The sequence below is a fragment of the Oncorhynchus keta genome, chromosome 7 (genome assembly GCF_023373465.1).
Source record: "Oncorhynchus keta strain PuntledgeMale-10-30-2019 chromosome 7, Oket_V2, whole genome shotgun sequence".
NCBI lineage: Eukaryota > Metazoa > Chordata > Actinopteri > Salmoniformes > Salmonidae > Oncorhynchus > Oncorhynchus keta.
In genome coordinates, this window is record NC_068427.1 from 27,489,275 (window position 1) to 27,506,667 (window position 17,393).

General features: G+C 42.7%; 1 protein-coding gene across 5 annotated transcripts in view; it reads right to left on the minus strand.

The window, feature by feature from the left end:
• Positions 1 to 17,393, minus strand: part of LOC118386262 (M-phase phosphoprotein 8-like) — an 83,835-nt gene that overhangs the window by 530 nt on the left and 65,912 nt on the right. For 3 of the 5 annotated variants that reach the window (XM_052522369.1, XM_052522371.1, XR_008139808.1), the window contains one exon: positions 16,477 to 16,563. In XM_052522369.1, the coding sequence (XP_052378329.1) occupies positions 16,477 to 16,563 (87 nt within the window). Of the gene's footprint in view, positions 1 to 16,476; positions 16,564 to 16,698; positions 16,840 to 17,393 lie in introns of those variants that run through there. The other 2 variants (XM_052522370.1, XM_052522372.1) reach the window with 1 other exon arrangement.

Here is a 17,393-nt window from a genome sequence, read left to right on the forward strand (position 1 = left end):
CGAATCTAGTTGCATGGCTGAATCTGGAGCATAAAAATGCCCGCAATACCACTGCCTGTCCAGGGGAGCCACTGTCCTGCAAGAATACTAATCTCTGCATATTTTCTCTCTCATCCTTTCCCACTTCTCTTGTCCCTCCTACCCCTTTTGGTCTCCCTCTACTCCTTCTGTCCAGGTTCTCCTCTCATTCAAAACTCTACCTCCTCATACAAACAGCCACACACATCTATCCTCTCAGTTTCAACCGTCTGTCTCCTCCCCCTTTGTCCACCTCTACCATCTGTTGCCAAGTGATGCAACACCGTGGTTGCTGTAGTGATCAGGAGACTGCCATGGGGGTTTGTTGTTCTATGAAGGTAGACATCAGGCTAACATTCAGTACTAGTCAGTAGACCCCAAATGGAAGCAAAGATGCAGCACAACCTGGCCACACTCATTCTCCAGTTTGGGTCCATGTTTAATCCAGTCCACTATACCAAACACAATTGTAGACTACAACGGATTGCAGTTGCCACAGAGACAAACGGTCAATTTTGCAGAGCCTTTCATGAGCGCGATGGACATCCCCCCCAAAGTCCACTGTTATGACAACATATATCGAACAGCAATATAAATCCAACATGTAAAGTGTTGGTCCCATGTTTCATGAGCTGAAATAAAAGATTACAGAAATGTTCCGTATAGGGAATCACGATATATAGGTGAACATATCGGAATTGGACGATATTAGCTAAAAATGCTAACATTGGTATAGGCTGATCTACTTTAACGCTGATGTGCAGAATCAATGTCAAAGCTGACGTGCATACCTATATAACGTAGGTACATGACGTAATGACGAACACGTGCAACACAGCATTCCTAACATAGCCTGTTGTTTGGATCAAGTAGTCAACAAGTCGAGCAGTCATTTGAAAGAGTAAGACAATATCAGCGAGACAACTCAAAAGGCGAAATCCATTAAAGTCAAGATAATGGAATTCATTGCCCTTGACAAACAACCGTTCTGTCGTGGGTGATGTTGGCTTTCGCCGACTGTTCGAGCACCGGTACACACTACCAAGTGCCATTTATCAGATGTTGCCCTACCGGAGTTACACAGTAATAGCTTCACACCTATTAGCTTTACGACATACATACTATGGAATGTAGTTTGGTTCTTTGCGTCCCAAAAAAGATAGAGTAGCCATGTCAAAGCTGTACAAAAGTCTGCAAACACCGAACGAACGATGTGTAGACAATACCGCGGTGGTAATAAAGCATCATTTGTTTGACCACAATTTCCTCGGTAGCTACCTTGCTAGCCCCAATACAATACAATTTTTTTATTTATTTTACCTTTATTTAACTAGGCAAGTCAGTTAAGAACAAATTCTTATTTTCAATGACTGCCTAGGAACAGTGGGTTAGCTGCCTGTTCAGGGGCAGAACGACAGATTTGTACCTTGTCAGCACGGGGGTTTGAACTTGCAACCTTCTGGTTACTAGTCCAACACTAACCACTAGGCTACCCTGCCGCCCCAATCAGCCTGAAAACAATGGCCAGTAGAATCTGCAGTCATTTTCATTATTCTTAGCAATGATTTAGGAATCCTTGTAAGTATTAGCTACGTTGCCACTTCTTGTTCGCCTATTGAAATTGAACTTCGGTTCAGGAAAGTAAATAGCTAGCCAGCTACTAAACTCTGTTGCCCAAAGCTAACGTTATAAGCAGCCAGCTAGCTTCATCTGGCTAGAGAGGTTCGACCGGACCGGGTTATGTGTTGTACCTAGTCCCTATTGTGGCTAGCTTCACAAGTGGAATTTGCAGTTTTCCTTCAAAATGTAAAAAGTATGTAATTGACAGTGATGCAAGTGAATACAAATATAATTATGCCATGCTTTTATTTTGAAGGCTAACCGCAAAGTCCACTATCGTGGCTAGCTTTACAGATGGGCCCAAGCACCAATAACCAAATAAGAACGGTCTTATAAAGGGTTATTTCAGATGACACCTGGCTATATAGTTAGCTAGCTAACTATAGCTACTGAAACAGATGTCGTGTTGCTATGTTTTTGGGGAAAAACATTGTTTGCATCCATGAGCTAGCTAGTAAGCAAGTAAGAGAAATAGGTTTTGATTAGGTTTTTACTGGTAGTGTGGACATACGTAAATGCCAACAAAACAATGTTTTGGTCAGTGTGGTGTGTAACCTTTATTTAACTAGGCAAGTCAGTTAAGAACAAAATCTTATTTACAATGACGGCCTACCCTGCACGACACTGGGCCAATTGTGCGCCACCCTATGGGACTCCCAATCAAGGCCAGATGTGATACAGCCTGGATTCAAACCAGGGACTGTAGTGACACCTCTTGCACTGAGATGCAGTGCCTTAGACTGCTGTGTCCGTGTGCGTTAACTATTTAACTGTACTAGAATGCTTAAAAGGCCGCTAAAACTGTAAAAGAAAAATTGGTATCGTTTTTTTGCAAAGAAATATCGGAATCGGCCAAAAACGTCATATTGGTGCATGACAAGTTCCATATGCACAAAAGCTTACCTAAATTTTGTACACTAATTTGTTCACCTCCCTGTTGGTGAGCATTTATCCTTTGCCAAGATAATCCATCCACCTGACAGGTGTGGCATATCAAGAAGCATGATCATTACACACCTTGTACTGGGAACAATAAATGGTCACAAAAAAATGGTCACAACCACACACCACTTGTTAATGGCGAAGTATGAGCGAGCTGTTTGCTGATGACAACATTGTGAACAGAGTGCCCTATGGTAGCTGGGGGGTTATGGTATGGGCCGGCATAAGCAACAGACAAAAACAATTGCATTTCATCGATGGCGATTTGAATGCACAGAGATACCATGACGAGATCCTAAGGCCCATTGTCCTGCAATTCATCTGCCTCCATCACCTCATGTTTTAGCATAATAATGCACAGCAACCATGTCGCAAGGATCTGTACACAATTCCTGGAAGCTGAAAATGTCCCAGTTCTTCCATGGCCTGCATGCTCACCAGACATGTCACCCATTGAGCATGTTTGGGATGCTGTTGATCGACATGTACAACAGCGTAGTCCAGTAATATCCAGCAACTTCGTACAGCCATTGAAGAGGATTAGGACAACATTCGACAGGACACAATCAACTTTATGCGAAGGAGATGTGCCGCACTGCCTGAGGCAAATGGTGGTCACACCTAGGGTTGCAAATGGCCGGAAACTTTCTGGTAAATTTCCCATGGGAAGTTAAGCCTGGGAATTTTGCTTAAATTAATCAAAAAGTTAGCTTATAACAGTGAACCTTTTTTGTGGGATACACAAGGCAATTATAGGTCTTGTGGCAAATTTTGGTTAAACTATCCACAATTTAATGGAATTGCAACCCTCTGCATGCAGTGCATTCTTCCATCACATGTACAGCTGATTCTCAAGCTGTTGCACACTAATGAGATGCTATAGATGCTATTGAGCCCACACTACTACACTCTGAGCCAAGGACTACATGCTTTCTGGTAAGTTTTGATTACAATACTGGGTGGGGTGAACATATTTTTTTATTTCTAGCCATACATTTAAAATAAAAATAAATAACTTATTTGGGACAGGGGACAGTATTTTCACATCCGGATGAAAAGCGTGTCCAAAGTAAACGGCCTGCTACTCAGACCCAGACCCAGAAGCTAAGATATGCATATTATTAGTAGATTTGGATAGAAAAGTTTCTCTGAATTTTCTAAAACTGTTTGAATCATGTCTGAGTACGACATAACCCACTAGAATCTGTCGTTCTGCCCCTGAATAAGGGGCAGAACAATTTTTTATATATAAATATGTGCTTTATCAAAGAAAACATACATGTATTGTGTAACATGAAGTCCTATGAGTGTCATTGATGAAGATCAAAGGTTAGTGATTAATTTCATCTCTATTTGTGCATTTTGTGACTCTTCTCTTTGGCTGGAAAAATGGCTGTGTTTTTCTGTGGTGACCTAACAATCGTTTGTGTTGCTTTCGCTGTAAAGCATTTTTGAAATTAGACAAAGTGGCTGGATTAACGAGAATGTTATCTTTAAAATGTTGTAAAATACTTGTATGTTTGAGGAATTTTAATTATGAGATTTGTTGTTTTGAATTTGGCGCCCTGCACTTTCACTGGCTGTTGGGGGGTGGTGGGACGCTACCGTCCCACATATCCCAGAGAGGTTAATGACCTTGGACCACAGAAGGTATTTGCACTGATGACAGTCAATGCTGCGAACATGAAAGCTGCTTGGTCTAAAGTAGGAGTCCTACCCTCACATCACACCCATTGACTGTGCTGCTCATGCATTGAATCTGCTCCTCATGGACATCATGGCACTGAAAACAATGGACACACTCTACATGAGAGCCAAGGAAATTGTTAGGTATGTGAAGGGTCATCAAGTTATCGCAGCAACCCACCTCACCAAGCAAAGTGAGAAGAATAAGAGCACCACATTGAAGCCCCCCAGCAACACCCATTGGGATGGTGTTGTCATCATGTTTGATAGTCTCCTGGAGGGGTAGGAGTCTCCAAGAAATGGCATATCACAGTCTTCCGATACGGACAGCCCCATCAAGAGGACCCTCCTGGAGGATGTATTTTGGGAGTGGTAAGCGGCCTGTAACCTATTGCAGTAGCCATTGAACGGATTGAGGGAGACAATGCCATCCTGTTTGATGTTCAGACTCTGCTTGCAGATGTAAGAGAAGAAATCCGTACTGCCCTGCCCACTTCACTGTTGCTCCAAGCAGAGGAAACTGCAGTTATGAAATGCATGAAGACTTCTGCCTGAAGCCCACATGGTAGCAAAAACTAACTAGCAGAAATTGTTAAGTTAGAAATGATTTAACCTAGCGGAACCCCCACCGCAACAGCCAGTGAAAGTGCAGGGCGCCAGATTCAAAACAGCAAAAATCTCAATTCAAATTCCTCAAGCATACAAGTATTTTACACCATTTTAAAGATAAAATTCTCGTTAATCCAGTCACAGTGTGATTTCAAAAAGGATTTACAGCGAAAGCACCACAAACGATTATGTGAGGTCACCACCAAGCCATAGAAAAACACAGCCATTTTTCCAGCCAAAGAGGAGTCACAAAAATCAGAAATAGAGATAAAATTAATCAGACCTTTGATGATCTTCATCAGATAGGACTTCATGTTACACAATACATGTATGTTTTGTTTGATAAAGTTCATATTTATTTAAAAAATCTGAGTTTACATTTGCGCGTTACGTTCAGTAGTTCTAAAACATGCGGTGATTGTGTAGAGAGCCACATCAATTTACAGAAATACTCATAACATTGATAAAGATACGACTATTATACATGGAACTTTAGATAAACTTCTCCTTAATGCAACCACTGTGTCATATATATTTTTTAAAACCTTACGGAGAAAGCAAACCATGCAATAATCTGAGTACAGCCTTTAGACAATAAAGGAGCCAAAAAGATACCCTCCATATTGGGTAGTCAACATTACTCAGAAATAGCATTTTAGATGTTCACTTACCTTGATGATCTTCATCAGAAAGCACTCCCAGGAATCCCAGTTCCACCATAAATGTTTGATTTGTTCAATAATGTCCATCAGTTATGTCCAAATATCTTCTTTTGTTAGGGCGTTTCAAATCCAAAAGCGAGTTCAGGTCATGCCGAACATCGGACACAAAGTTCAAAAAGTTCCATTACAGCCCATAGAAACATGCCAAATTAAGTATGGAATCAATCTTTATGTTAACATAAAACTTCATTAATGTTCCAACCGGACAATTCCTTTGTCTGTACAGATGAAGTGGAACGTAGCTACCTTTCACGTGAGCGCGCCAGACCGAGGCTGTGGCACTCTGCCATACCACTCACTCAAAGAGCCCTTATGCGCCCCCCTTTAGAGTAGAATCCTCAAAACAGGTTCTAAATACTGTTGACATCTAGTGTAAGCCTTGGGAAGTGAAACATAACTAATATCCCACTGTATCTTCAATGGGGGCCGAGTTGAAAAACTACAAACCTCAGATTTCCCACTTCCTGGTTGGATTTTTTCTCTGGTTTTTGCCTGCCATATGAGTTTGGTTATACCCACAGACATCATTCAGTGTTTTCTATCCAATATTACTAATAATATGCATTTATTAACATCTGGGACAGAGTAGGAGGCAGTTCACTCTGGGCACGCTATTAATCCAAAAGTGAAAATGCTGCCCCCTATCCCAAAAAGGTTAAACACACTGATGTAGGTTACTATTTATTAGTAAACAACAAAAAATCTGTCATATATTCACCCCACCCAGTACTGTAATCAAAACTTACCAGAAAGTATGTAGTCCTTGGGTCGGCCAGTGTAGTAGTGTGGACTCAACAGCATCTCATTAGTGTGCAAGATGTTGATTATCAGCTGTACATGTGATGGAAGACTGCAATGCACATGTGATGGAAGAATGCATTGTGCATGCAGAGGGTTGCAATTCCATTGAATTGAGGATAGTTTAACCAAAATATGCCACAAGACCTAGAATTGCCTTGTGTATCCCTCAAAAAAGGTTCAATGTTATAAGCTAACTTTTTAAAATGAATTTAAGCAAAATTCCCAGGCTTAACATCCCATGGTAATTTACCAGAAAGTTTCCAAACCTTTGCAACCCTAGGTGAGCTTACCACCCTGTATCCACTCCTCGTTCTATTATATTTTCTAATACATCTCCCCCATCAGGCATCTGATGTAATTAAGCCTATACTAGAGAAATTTGAAGTTTGAAATACGCTTGCTAATATGGGTGATTGTTAATGGGACAATTGATGGCTAGTCCCATCAAACTAGTAGTACTAGGTTAAAAAATAAATATATATTTTTAAAAATTGGTGCATATTAATGTTAGAAACTTAACATTCTATTTAACGTTATCGTATCCATTCGTCCATTCCATTCGTCATCCATATCGCCCAGCTCTAGCCTGTAGAATGGTTTTGGCCAGAAGCTGTTTTACGGTAATAGACCCAACTACTCCAAAACTGGGTGGTTGGTCATTATAAAATGAGACTCTACCCACTTCCTCATGCTCTGTCGCACACATATATATATATTGAGATCATAACGTTGTTTCTGTCTCAATGGCGCTGCCCATGCGCTCACTGACGCCATAATGTGACAGATACAACGTTGCTACCTCAATACATCTCTATGTGACAACAAGACAGAGAATGGGGAAGTGGATAGAATCTGGTTTCTTATGATTATCAGTCAAATGTACAAAACATTGATTACGGCACTACAGGTCAAAAGTTCTAGAACACCTACTCATTCAAGGGTTTCTTTATTTGTACTATTTTCTACATTGTATAATAATAGTGAAGACATCAAAACGATGAATTAACACATGTGGAATCACCTCTAATCAAAAAATGTGTTAAATCTAAATATATTTTATATTATTCAAATAGGCACCCTTTGCCTTGATGACAGCTTTGCATACTCTTGGCAAAATCTGTCGTCAAGGCAAAGTGTGGCTATTTGAAGAATCTAAAATATAATTAGTAAAAATATAAAATAGTAAAATAAAAACCCTTGAATGAGTAGATGTTATAAAACTTTTGCCCAGTAATGTATGCATGCATGTATAGCTTTGTAAGACTATAAATGACCAACCACCCAGCTTTGGAGTAGTTAAGGTCCAATTCCCTGCTTTTGAGAGGAGCTGGCTACTGTACTGGGGCGGCAGGTAGCCTAGTGGTTAGAGCTGACAAGGTAAAAATGTAGGTATTTCGGCGCCGACAGAGATGGCCGCCTCGCTTCGCGCTCCTAGGAAACTATGCAGTTTTTTGTTTTTTTTTACGTGTTATTTTTTACATTAGTACCCCAGGTCATCTTAGGTTTCATTACATACAGTCGAGAAGAACTACTGAATATAAGATCAGCGTCAACTCACCATCAGTACGACCAAGAATATGTTTTCCGCGACGCGGATCCTGTGTTCTGCCTTACAAAACGGGACAACGGAATGGATCGCATGCAGCGACCCAAGAAAACGACTCCAAAAAAGAGGGAAACGTAGCGGTCTTCTGGTCAGACTCAGGACAAGGGCACATCGCGCACCACTCCCCAGCATTCTTCTTGCCAATGTCCAGTCTCTTGACAACAAGCTTGATGAAATCCGAGCAAGGGTAGCATTCCAGAGGGACATCAGAGACTGCAACGTTCTCTGCTTCACGGAAACATGGCTTACTGGGAAGACGCTATCCGATGCGGTGCAGCCAACGGGTTTCTCCACGCATCGCGCCGACAGAAACAAACATCTTTCTGGTAAGAAGAGTGGCGGGGGCGTATGCCTCATGACTAACGAGACATGGTGTGATGAAGGAAACATACAGGAACTCAAATCCTTCTGTTCACCTGATTTAGAATTCCTCACAATCAAATGTAGACCGCATTATCTTCCAAGAGAATTCTCTTCGATTATAATCACAGCCGTATATACCCCCCCAAGCAGACACATCGATGGCTCTGAACAAACTTTATTTAACTCTTTGCAAACTGGAAACCATTTATCCGGAGGCTGCATTCATTGTAGCTGGGGATTTTAACAAAGCTAATCTGAAAACAAGACTCCCTAAATTTTATCAGCATATCGATTGCGCAACCAGGGGTGGTAAAACCTTGGATCATTGTTACTCTAACTTCCGCGACGCATATAAGGCCCGGCCCCCTCCCCTTTCGGAAAAGCTGACCACGACTCCATTTTGTTGATCCCTGCCTACAGGCAGAAACTTAAACAAGAGGCTCCCACGCTGAGGTCTGTCCAACGCTGGTCAGACCAAGCTGACTCCACACTCCAAGACTGCTTCCATCACATGGACTGGGACATGTTTCGTATTGCGTCAGATAAAAATATTGACGAATACGCTGATTCGGTGTGCGAGTTCATTAGAACGTGCGTCGAAGATGTCGTTCCCATAGCAACGATAAAAACATTCCCTAACCAGAAACCGTGGATTGATGACAGCATTCGCGTGAAACTGAAAGTGCGAACCACTGCTTTTAATCAGGGCAAGGTGTCTGGCAACATGACCGAATACAAACAGTGCAGCTATTCCCTCCGCAAGGCTATTAAACAAGCTAAGCGTCAGTACAGAGAAAAAGTAAAATCTCAATTCAACGGCTCAGACACAAGAGGCATGTGGCAGGGTCTACAGTCAATCACGGACTACAAGAAGAAACCCAGCCCAGTCACGGACCAGGATGTCTTGCTCCCAGGCAGACTAAATAACTTTTTTGCCCGCTTTGAGGACAATACAGTGCCACTGACACGGCCTGCAACGAAAACATGCGGTCTCTCCTCCACTGCAGCCGAGGTGAGTAAGACATTTAAACGTGTTAACCCTCGCAAGGCTGCAGGCCCAGACGGCATCCCCAGCCGCGCCCTCAGAGCATGCGCAGACCAGCTGGCCGGTGTGTTTACGGACATATTCAATCAATCCCTATGACAGTCTGCTGTTCCCACATGCTTCAAGAGGGCCACCATTGTTCCTGTTCCCAAGAAAGCTAAGGTAACTGAGCTAAACGACTACCGCCCCGTAGCACTCACTTCAGTCATCATGAAGTGCCTTGAGAGACTAGTCAAGGACCATATCACCTCCACCCTACCTGACACCCTAGACCCACTCCAATTTGCTTACCGCCCAAATAGGTCCACAGACGATGCAATCTCAACCACACTGCACACTGCCCTAACCCACCTGGACAAGAGGAATACCTATGTGAGAATGCTGTTCATCGACTACAGCTCGGCATTCAACACCATAGTACCCTCCAAGCTCGTCATCAAGCTCGAGACCCTGGGTCTCGACCCCGCCCTGTGCAACTGGGTACTGGACTTCCTGACGGGCCGCCCCCAGGTGGTGAGGGTAGGCAACAACATCTCCTCCCCGCTGATCCTCAACACGGGGGCCCCACAAGGGTGCGTTCTGAGCCCTCTCCTGTACTCCCTGTTCACCCACGACTGCGTGGCCACGCACGCCTCCAACTCAATCATCAAGTTTGCGGACGACACAACAGTGGTAGGCTTGATTACCAACAAAGACGAGACGGCCTACAGGGAGGAGGTGAGGGCCCTCGGAGTGAGGGCCCTCGGAGTGTGGTGTCAGGAAAATAACCTCACACTCAACGTCAACAAAACTAAGGAGATGATTGTGGACTTCAGGAAACAGCAGAGGGAACACCCCCCTATCCACATCGATAGAACAGTAGTGGAATGGGTAGCAAGTTAAGTTCCTCGGCATACACATCACAGACAAACTGAATTGGTCCACTCACACAGACAGCGTCGTGAAGAAGACGCAGCAGCGCCTCTTCAACCTCAGGAGGCTGAAGAAATTTGGCTTGTCACCAAAAGCACTCACAAACTTCTACAGATGCACAATCGAGAGCATCCTGGCGGGCTGCATCACCGCCTGGTACGGCAACTGCTCCGCCCTCAACCGTAAGGCTCTCCAGAGGGTAGTGAGGTCTGCACAACGCATCACCGGGGGCAAACTACCTGCCCTCCAGGACACCTACACCACCCGATGTTACAGGAAGGCCATAAAGATCATCAAGGACATCAACCACCCGAACCACTGCCTGTTCACCCCGCTATCATCCAGAAGGCGAGGTCAGTACAGGTGCATCAAAGCTGGGACCGAGAGACTGAAAAACAGCTTCTATCTCAAGGCCATCAGACTGTTAAACAGCCACCACTAACATTGAGTGGCTGCTGCCAACACACTGTCATTGACACTGACCCAACTCCAGCCACTTCAATAATGGGAATTGATGGGAAATTATGTAAATATATCACTAGCCACTTTAAACAATGCTACCTTATATAATGTTACTTACCCTACATTATTAATCTCATATGCATACGTATATACTGTACTCTACATCATCGACTGCATCCTTATGTAATACATGTATCACTAGCCACTTTAACTATGCCACTTTGTTTACATACTCATCTCATATGTATATACTGTACTCGATACCATCTACTGTATGCTGCTCTGTACCATCACTCATTCATATATCCTTATGTACAAATTCTTTATCCCCTTACACTGTGTATAAGACAGTAGTTTTGGAATTGTTAGTTAGATTACTTGTTGGTTATCACTGCATTGCCGGAACTAGAAGCACAAGCATTTCGCTACACTCGCATTAACATCTGCTAACCATGTGTATGTGACAAATAAAATTTGATTTGATTTGATTCTGACCCTGAACAAGGCAGTTAACCCACTGTTCTCCGGTAGGCAGCTGTCTGTTCCCAGGCTGTGTCACAACCGACTGTGATCGGGAGTGCCAATAGGGCGGCACACAATTGGCCCAGTGCCATACGCGTTAGGGGAGGGTTTGGCCGGGGGGAATTTACTTGGCTCATCATGCTCTAGCGACTCCTTGCGGCGGGCTGGGCGCCTGCAGGCTGACAGTGAAAGGTGTTTCCTACAACACATTGGTGCAGCTGGCTTCCGGGTTAAGTGGGCGGGTGTTAAGAAGCGCGGTTTGGCAGGTCATGTTTCGGAGGACGCATGACTTGACCTTCGCCTCCCGAGCCTGTTCAGGAGTTGCAGCGATGAGACAAGATTGAAATTCGGGAGAAAATCGGGGGTAAAATACCCCCCAAAATAAAATACATTATAATCTCCAAACCACACACACATAAATGGTATCCATGAGTTTGTCTGAAAAATAACCTACATCTCAATCGAAGTATCCCTTCAAATAAAGGTTAAATCAATTGTTTTATTCAAAGTATCAATAAGATTGTTCTGGGTTCTATACATAGAGTAACATTACGCATATCAAAATAGTAAAAAATAAAACCGCAAAGGAACCTGTGCTAGAACCAAGTCACTGATACAGAAAGGAGAAAATAGACTCCAGACTGCAGTGCAGCATTGTGCGAATGTACTCCACATTCACGTGTCTCCTTCCTGCAAAGGGCTTGGACATGCAACGTTCCACCAACAAGACGTATCAGTTGATGCTCCTATCCTCATAACAGGTGTGGTTAGAGAGACATTCAGGATTTGAACTGAACACTGAAGCACTGCACTAGTGTTACACAGACGGTACAACAGCCACATTCTCATATCTGCAAACAGGCAACACAGAGCACAGATAAAACTGCATCATTTCAATCAGATCATGGGGAGTGACTAAGGTATGATGTAATTAAGACAAGCACATGCCCCTTGCTTTCATCATACCCCAGGTGGTCCCTGGCACTCTTCTGCTCTTACAGTCATGACCATTCAGTCATATTATGTCATGTGTATGAATGATGCTTGATGTAGAGTGAAGCAGCTACCAAACACCTGAATATGCTCAATTAAAGTCCTATTCCATTCCTGCTGTTAAGACTGCTAATGCTTCATATAATTTCTTGCCATCAAGCCCCATGTTTAGGGCTACTAATAGCTGATGAACACAATGATGTGGCTCAATACATGGAAAAATACCACATTTTGTCCAAAGCTCTCCCCATATCAGGCCGTGCCCGTCACTACACAACCCGGGTAGAACCTCCGTTCAACCGCGAGGACCACAGCTCCTCCACTGTCAAGGCAACCGGATAACAACGTCAACCCGCCCCGCTATCATTTTTATTCAGAAAACTTAGAGCGAAAGGTCCAAAACTTCAGGTGGATAATAGACCTATGACAAATATCATCAATGCATACCCGAGAAGACCCACTGATGAACAGAGAGGGGTAGATGGGGTCAGTGAGCTAATTTGAGGACCACAAAACGTGGTTCAGTTCCGTTCCCACCTCTGCTTGCCCGGCCTTCCACGAAATGGATTTGCGGCGAACTGGAGAGATGAGAGCCAACGAGACTGCGCCATTCTTATTGAAAAATTAACGTAAATTATTCCAGACTATTAGTGACCCATGTGATGTTTAGTCGCATAACCGACAAAAATCCTAGAGAGCAACGTATTATTCACGTTAATCCGACAATGTGATAGGCTACATAGCTCGAGAAAAAAAACGTGCTCTCTGAGGCGAATACATCATCATTATTCAGTGGATATGATTTGTTTTCACAAAACTGTCTGAAAACCAAAACAAATGTATAGTTTATGTAATACCCGTGTAACGTAAACGTTTAATTGGAAAGTTACCCCAGAGAGATTACCCGGGGCAATCACAGAAAATACACGTTGCCACCCGAAGGGGGGCGCTATACTGTTACATATCTACAAACTGCTCTGTTTGTGTCAATAAATTAGTTGACAGACCTAAAAACATATTTATTTTCATAGTGTCGTTTTTACAACACTAATCCAAACATGTGGGGGTAACTAAACATTTTCAACAAGGGATAAATTGCCCCCCTTCCGTCAGCAAGCAGCACTGCCTCACGTCCGCCATTAGAGAGCGAGCGAAACAATATGAAAGAGTGGTGGCAATATAGCTTAGTACCCTTCCACAGCAGAGAGGGGGAGAAAATCTCAGGCGGGGTACAAACTGACTGATAAATCGTCACATATTTACTTTCTAACATAGCAGGAGACTTAAGGGAGCCCGTGGACATCTGTCTAACACCTCAGCTAGTTGTTGAAACTTTGACTAATTAACCGTAAAATGTCAATAAAACGTCTCGGAAATTCTTACCAGAGTCGAGCTTGAAACGATATAGCGCCACTTTTGTGCCTTGATATAAATCGGGGAACGCACGCATGCGCCCCAACGTAAAGACGTTCTTGTCCGCGAGTGGGAGGATTCTGCCAACGAGATCTGAACGAGATCTTTCTCATGTTTCATCATCGCGCAGGCGCACAATGTTCAATCAGGAGTGGTGCGGTTGACAATTAAATTGGTCTCGAATACCTGAAGCTCATAATAATAGCAGTACTTTACCATGAACCAGTCACATAATGCATTTGGCAATGATTACGCATTTTACTATGCCATCTGGTGTGTTTACGGTTGAACCGCAATCGAGGTGTCATTGACTACACTAGAGATCCAATCAGCATTCAGTCCTGTCCCGGCTGCGTTCAGGTCCAACACACGTCTACCGGTGGTTTCTACATTACATAATGACTTTCAATAGAATATTACGATGTGTCAAAATACATGTTAATGAAAAATGTCAAACACCACCTTTGGAATCATGTAGCATGTGATATGAAAAACCTAATGTTGCAAACATCTGGTTTAAATCACCCTCTTAACACTTAGGCCAGTATGTGTTCGGTAGACCAATGTTATCTTAACCATTTCGGAACCGTCTTGTAACGAAGCATTGCGGAGTTGGACCATGCTCACATGTTGAGCGAACACGGGGCACTTTTTATACAACGCACAGGACTAGAGGGCGTATAAAAATGGCGGATCAGGTGCGTTTACGTGAGATAAAATGTGGTCGAGTCAAGCATGGGCTCAAAACAGAACATATAAACCAGGTGCTATGTCCATACTCTGATAACCTACATCTGCAAACTTACCGAATTAAGAAGACCCAAGGACATTACTTTCATGGTGATGATGCTATAACGGCAATATTTGCTAAAGTGCAGAATGATTCAGGATCATTAAAAGAACAGGATCCGCTTGCTCTGACCCAGCTCTAAAGGACTAAACAACTAAAAAAAACGTTAATGGGTAGAACGGGTTCTGCTTTTCTCAAATTAACGTCAGATTTGACTTCGTAGCAGTTTAGGTGAATTGGGTTAAGGGTTAAAGGTTAGGGTTAGCTAAAATGCAACAAAAAATACATATTCTGGCGTTATTTTGACAACTGTTGGATCCCTTCTTGTCATGACCCTTGTGCTGTGGGGCATTTTATCCACATCGTTTTATTGGTCTTAACCCCCGCCTAACGATGAATTTACGCTATTGCAAGCAGATGATTATGTGCACTGACTGTATTAGGCTATACTTTATTGTTGAAGAGTGGAACGTTGATGCTCATAGTGTCTGTGTGTAAATCACATGTGAATGAGTAACCTTACTGATATGATCTGGCATCTTGCGTAAACACCCTGCGAACGCCTAGGCTTTAGCTCAGCAGGCCAACCCAACCTTGGGAAACCTGAGTTCGACCCCAGTTGGTCACACAGCTACATCCTGTAAAGTGCTTATTATACAAGTATGAGCCTTTATAGTTAATAGGCCATTAATAAAATACATTATCAAGACATTTGATATACAGTACATATTTTAAATAATCTAGATGTACATATATCCTAATTCCAAACCATTCACAAGCACTTATTCCCATTTGGCAGTCCCATTCTATTGCAACAAATGGGTGACAGACTTGAGTTGCTGGTCAAAGTTGTGAAGTAATCGGTCTTGTGTCGTTCATCAGCAGGATTTGCTTTCTAAGCTACCATGGCTGTTACTCTCTCACACAAGCAGGAACAAATGCCCTGTTTCAAAATACTGCATTCCAATTCTCTACTCCAAAAAGTGTGCATTTGACCACTCCTCCTCATGGATTTAAAATAACTGGATTGGTGTAAGAATAAACCAGAGATTTTCCACCATAATTCATAAAGTCCATTTATTTTCAATCAATGAGGGGGAGTTAAAACAAAAATGCAATAGGGGGAGAAATTGGACCACAGCCCTATGAGTCTTGCAACCGTCACTCAATCCGCTCCGGCCATTTTGTTCGTCCTCAAAAGGACTCTCTACTGATGACGTTCAGATAAAGGACCGCCCAGGAGCCTGTTCAGGACATTGAAACGGTACAATACATTCAATACATACACAGGAAAAAAACATAATCAAAGTACCGGCAGACACAAGACATAAAACCTCACTGTTTTATTGAACTAGGCGAATATATCACCCTGTTTTACTTCAATACCAGTTTGTACAGCAGTTGACAAAAAAGGGGAAATTATTTCAATGATATGGCTGTTAAGGCAGAAGTAATGCTCACATCAAATGAATTCCCACCTCTTATAAAACAAGGATTACAGTAGATCATCATTGATCTGTTTATCGTACGTCTACAATGGCATGTTGCCAGGATGTGCTCTGCATTATCCTCATCACAGCTACTACTTTAACTACAAGTGATTTGGATGACTATTTTAGACCAGGTAGTTATAATCATGCATTCATGAAAGCTCTTATGTAGTTAAAGTAGTTTAGGATATAGAATCCTGTGTTGCAAAGGTGCCTAAAACAACAACTTCAAACTTATGGTCACCGCACATGTACAGTGCATTCGGGAAAGTATTAAGAGCCCTGGACTTTATCCACATTTGGTTACGTTACAGCCTTATTCTAAAATGGATTAAATCCCCCCTCTCAATCTACACACAATACCCCATAATGACAAAGCAAAAACGTTTAGTTTTTTTAGAAATGTTTGCGTTCTAATTAAAAACACAGCATTTATCTTCACCTCCCCCATTTCCCCCTTATTTTTTTCTCCTCCTCCGTACCTTCATCAGGGCCGCCTCTCCTCCCAGTGTCTGAGCGTTGACGTAGAACCCTGCCTCCAGGAGGATAGCAACTGTGGTCAGGAAGTTCTGAAATGATAAATGAAAGGACAGCGGGTTAAGTTAGTAAGCAAACATTGCAGAACCAACATTTAACATGCAAACAAGGGGAATGTATGTGTGTACTTGTAATAAGGTGGATTAAACCAGTCTGTCCTGTGTTACCTTCTCTGCAGCATGCATTAGGGCAGTGGTGCCGTTCTTCTGCCGTCCGCTCCCCTTCACCCCCTTCACTATCAGCAGCCTCAGGATGTCATCCTGTCCCCCTGCTGCTGCCAACATACTCATGGACATACCACTGGAGTCCTGTGGGAGGCAACAGACACCCACGCACCTTCATTACCGAGGACCACAGCTTTCCAAAGCCACTTGTAGCAAACAAGTTATATATGATAATTGCTTAAATAATTAAAGGGGCAGTTCACTTATTTGAAGGTTTAGCTGATTGTATACTTACCTAGGGCATTGTCTTTTCATCCAAAAAGGTTAAGTTCATGAAAGCATAAAGCAATAGTGATGATAGATTCCTAGCATTACAACGTCATGAAATCTCAAAGCTGTTTCCTTGAACTGTTATTGGTACAATTCTAAATCCCTGTTGGAACACTAATGGTGGACCTCAAGAAGGCTATATGAATATTCTGAGAACTGGAATAACATTTTAACATTTACATCAAGTAACAATTTATTAACGAAGCAAATATAGTATATTAGATTACACACAATGAACACCAGGGGGCAACGAAAGGCAGCTTGATAACAAATACATGTTGGTGAAAAAAAAAACAATTTAAACATCTTTAGACAGTAAATAGTGGGGTGTGGTTGAAACCCCTGATTCTTTTTCCTCGGTTAACACC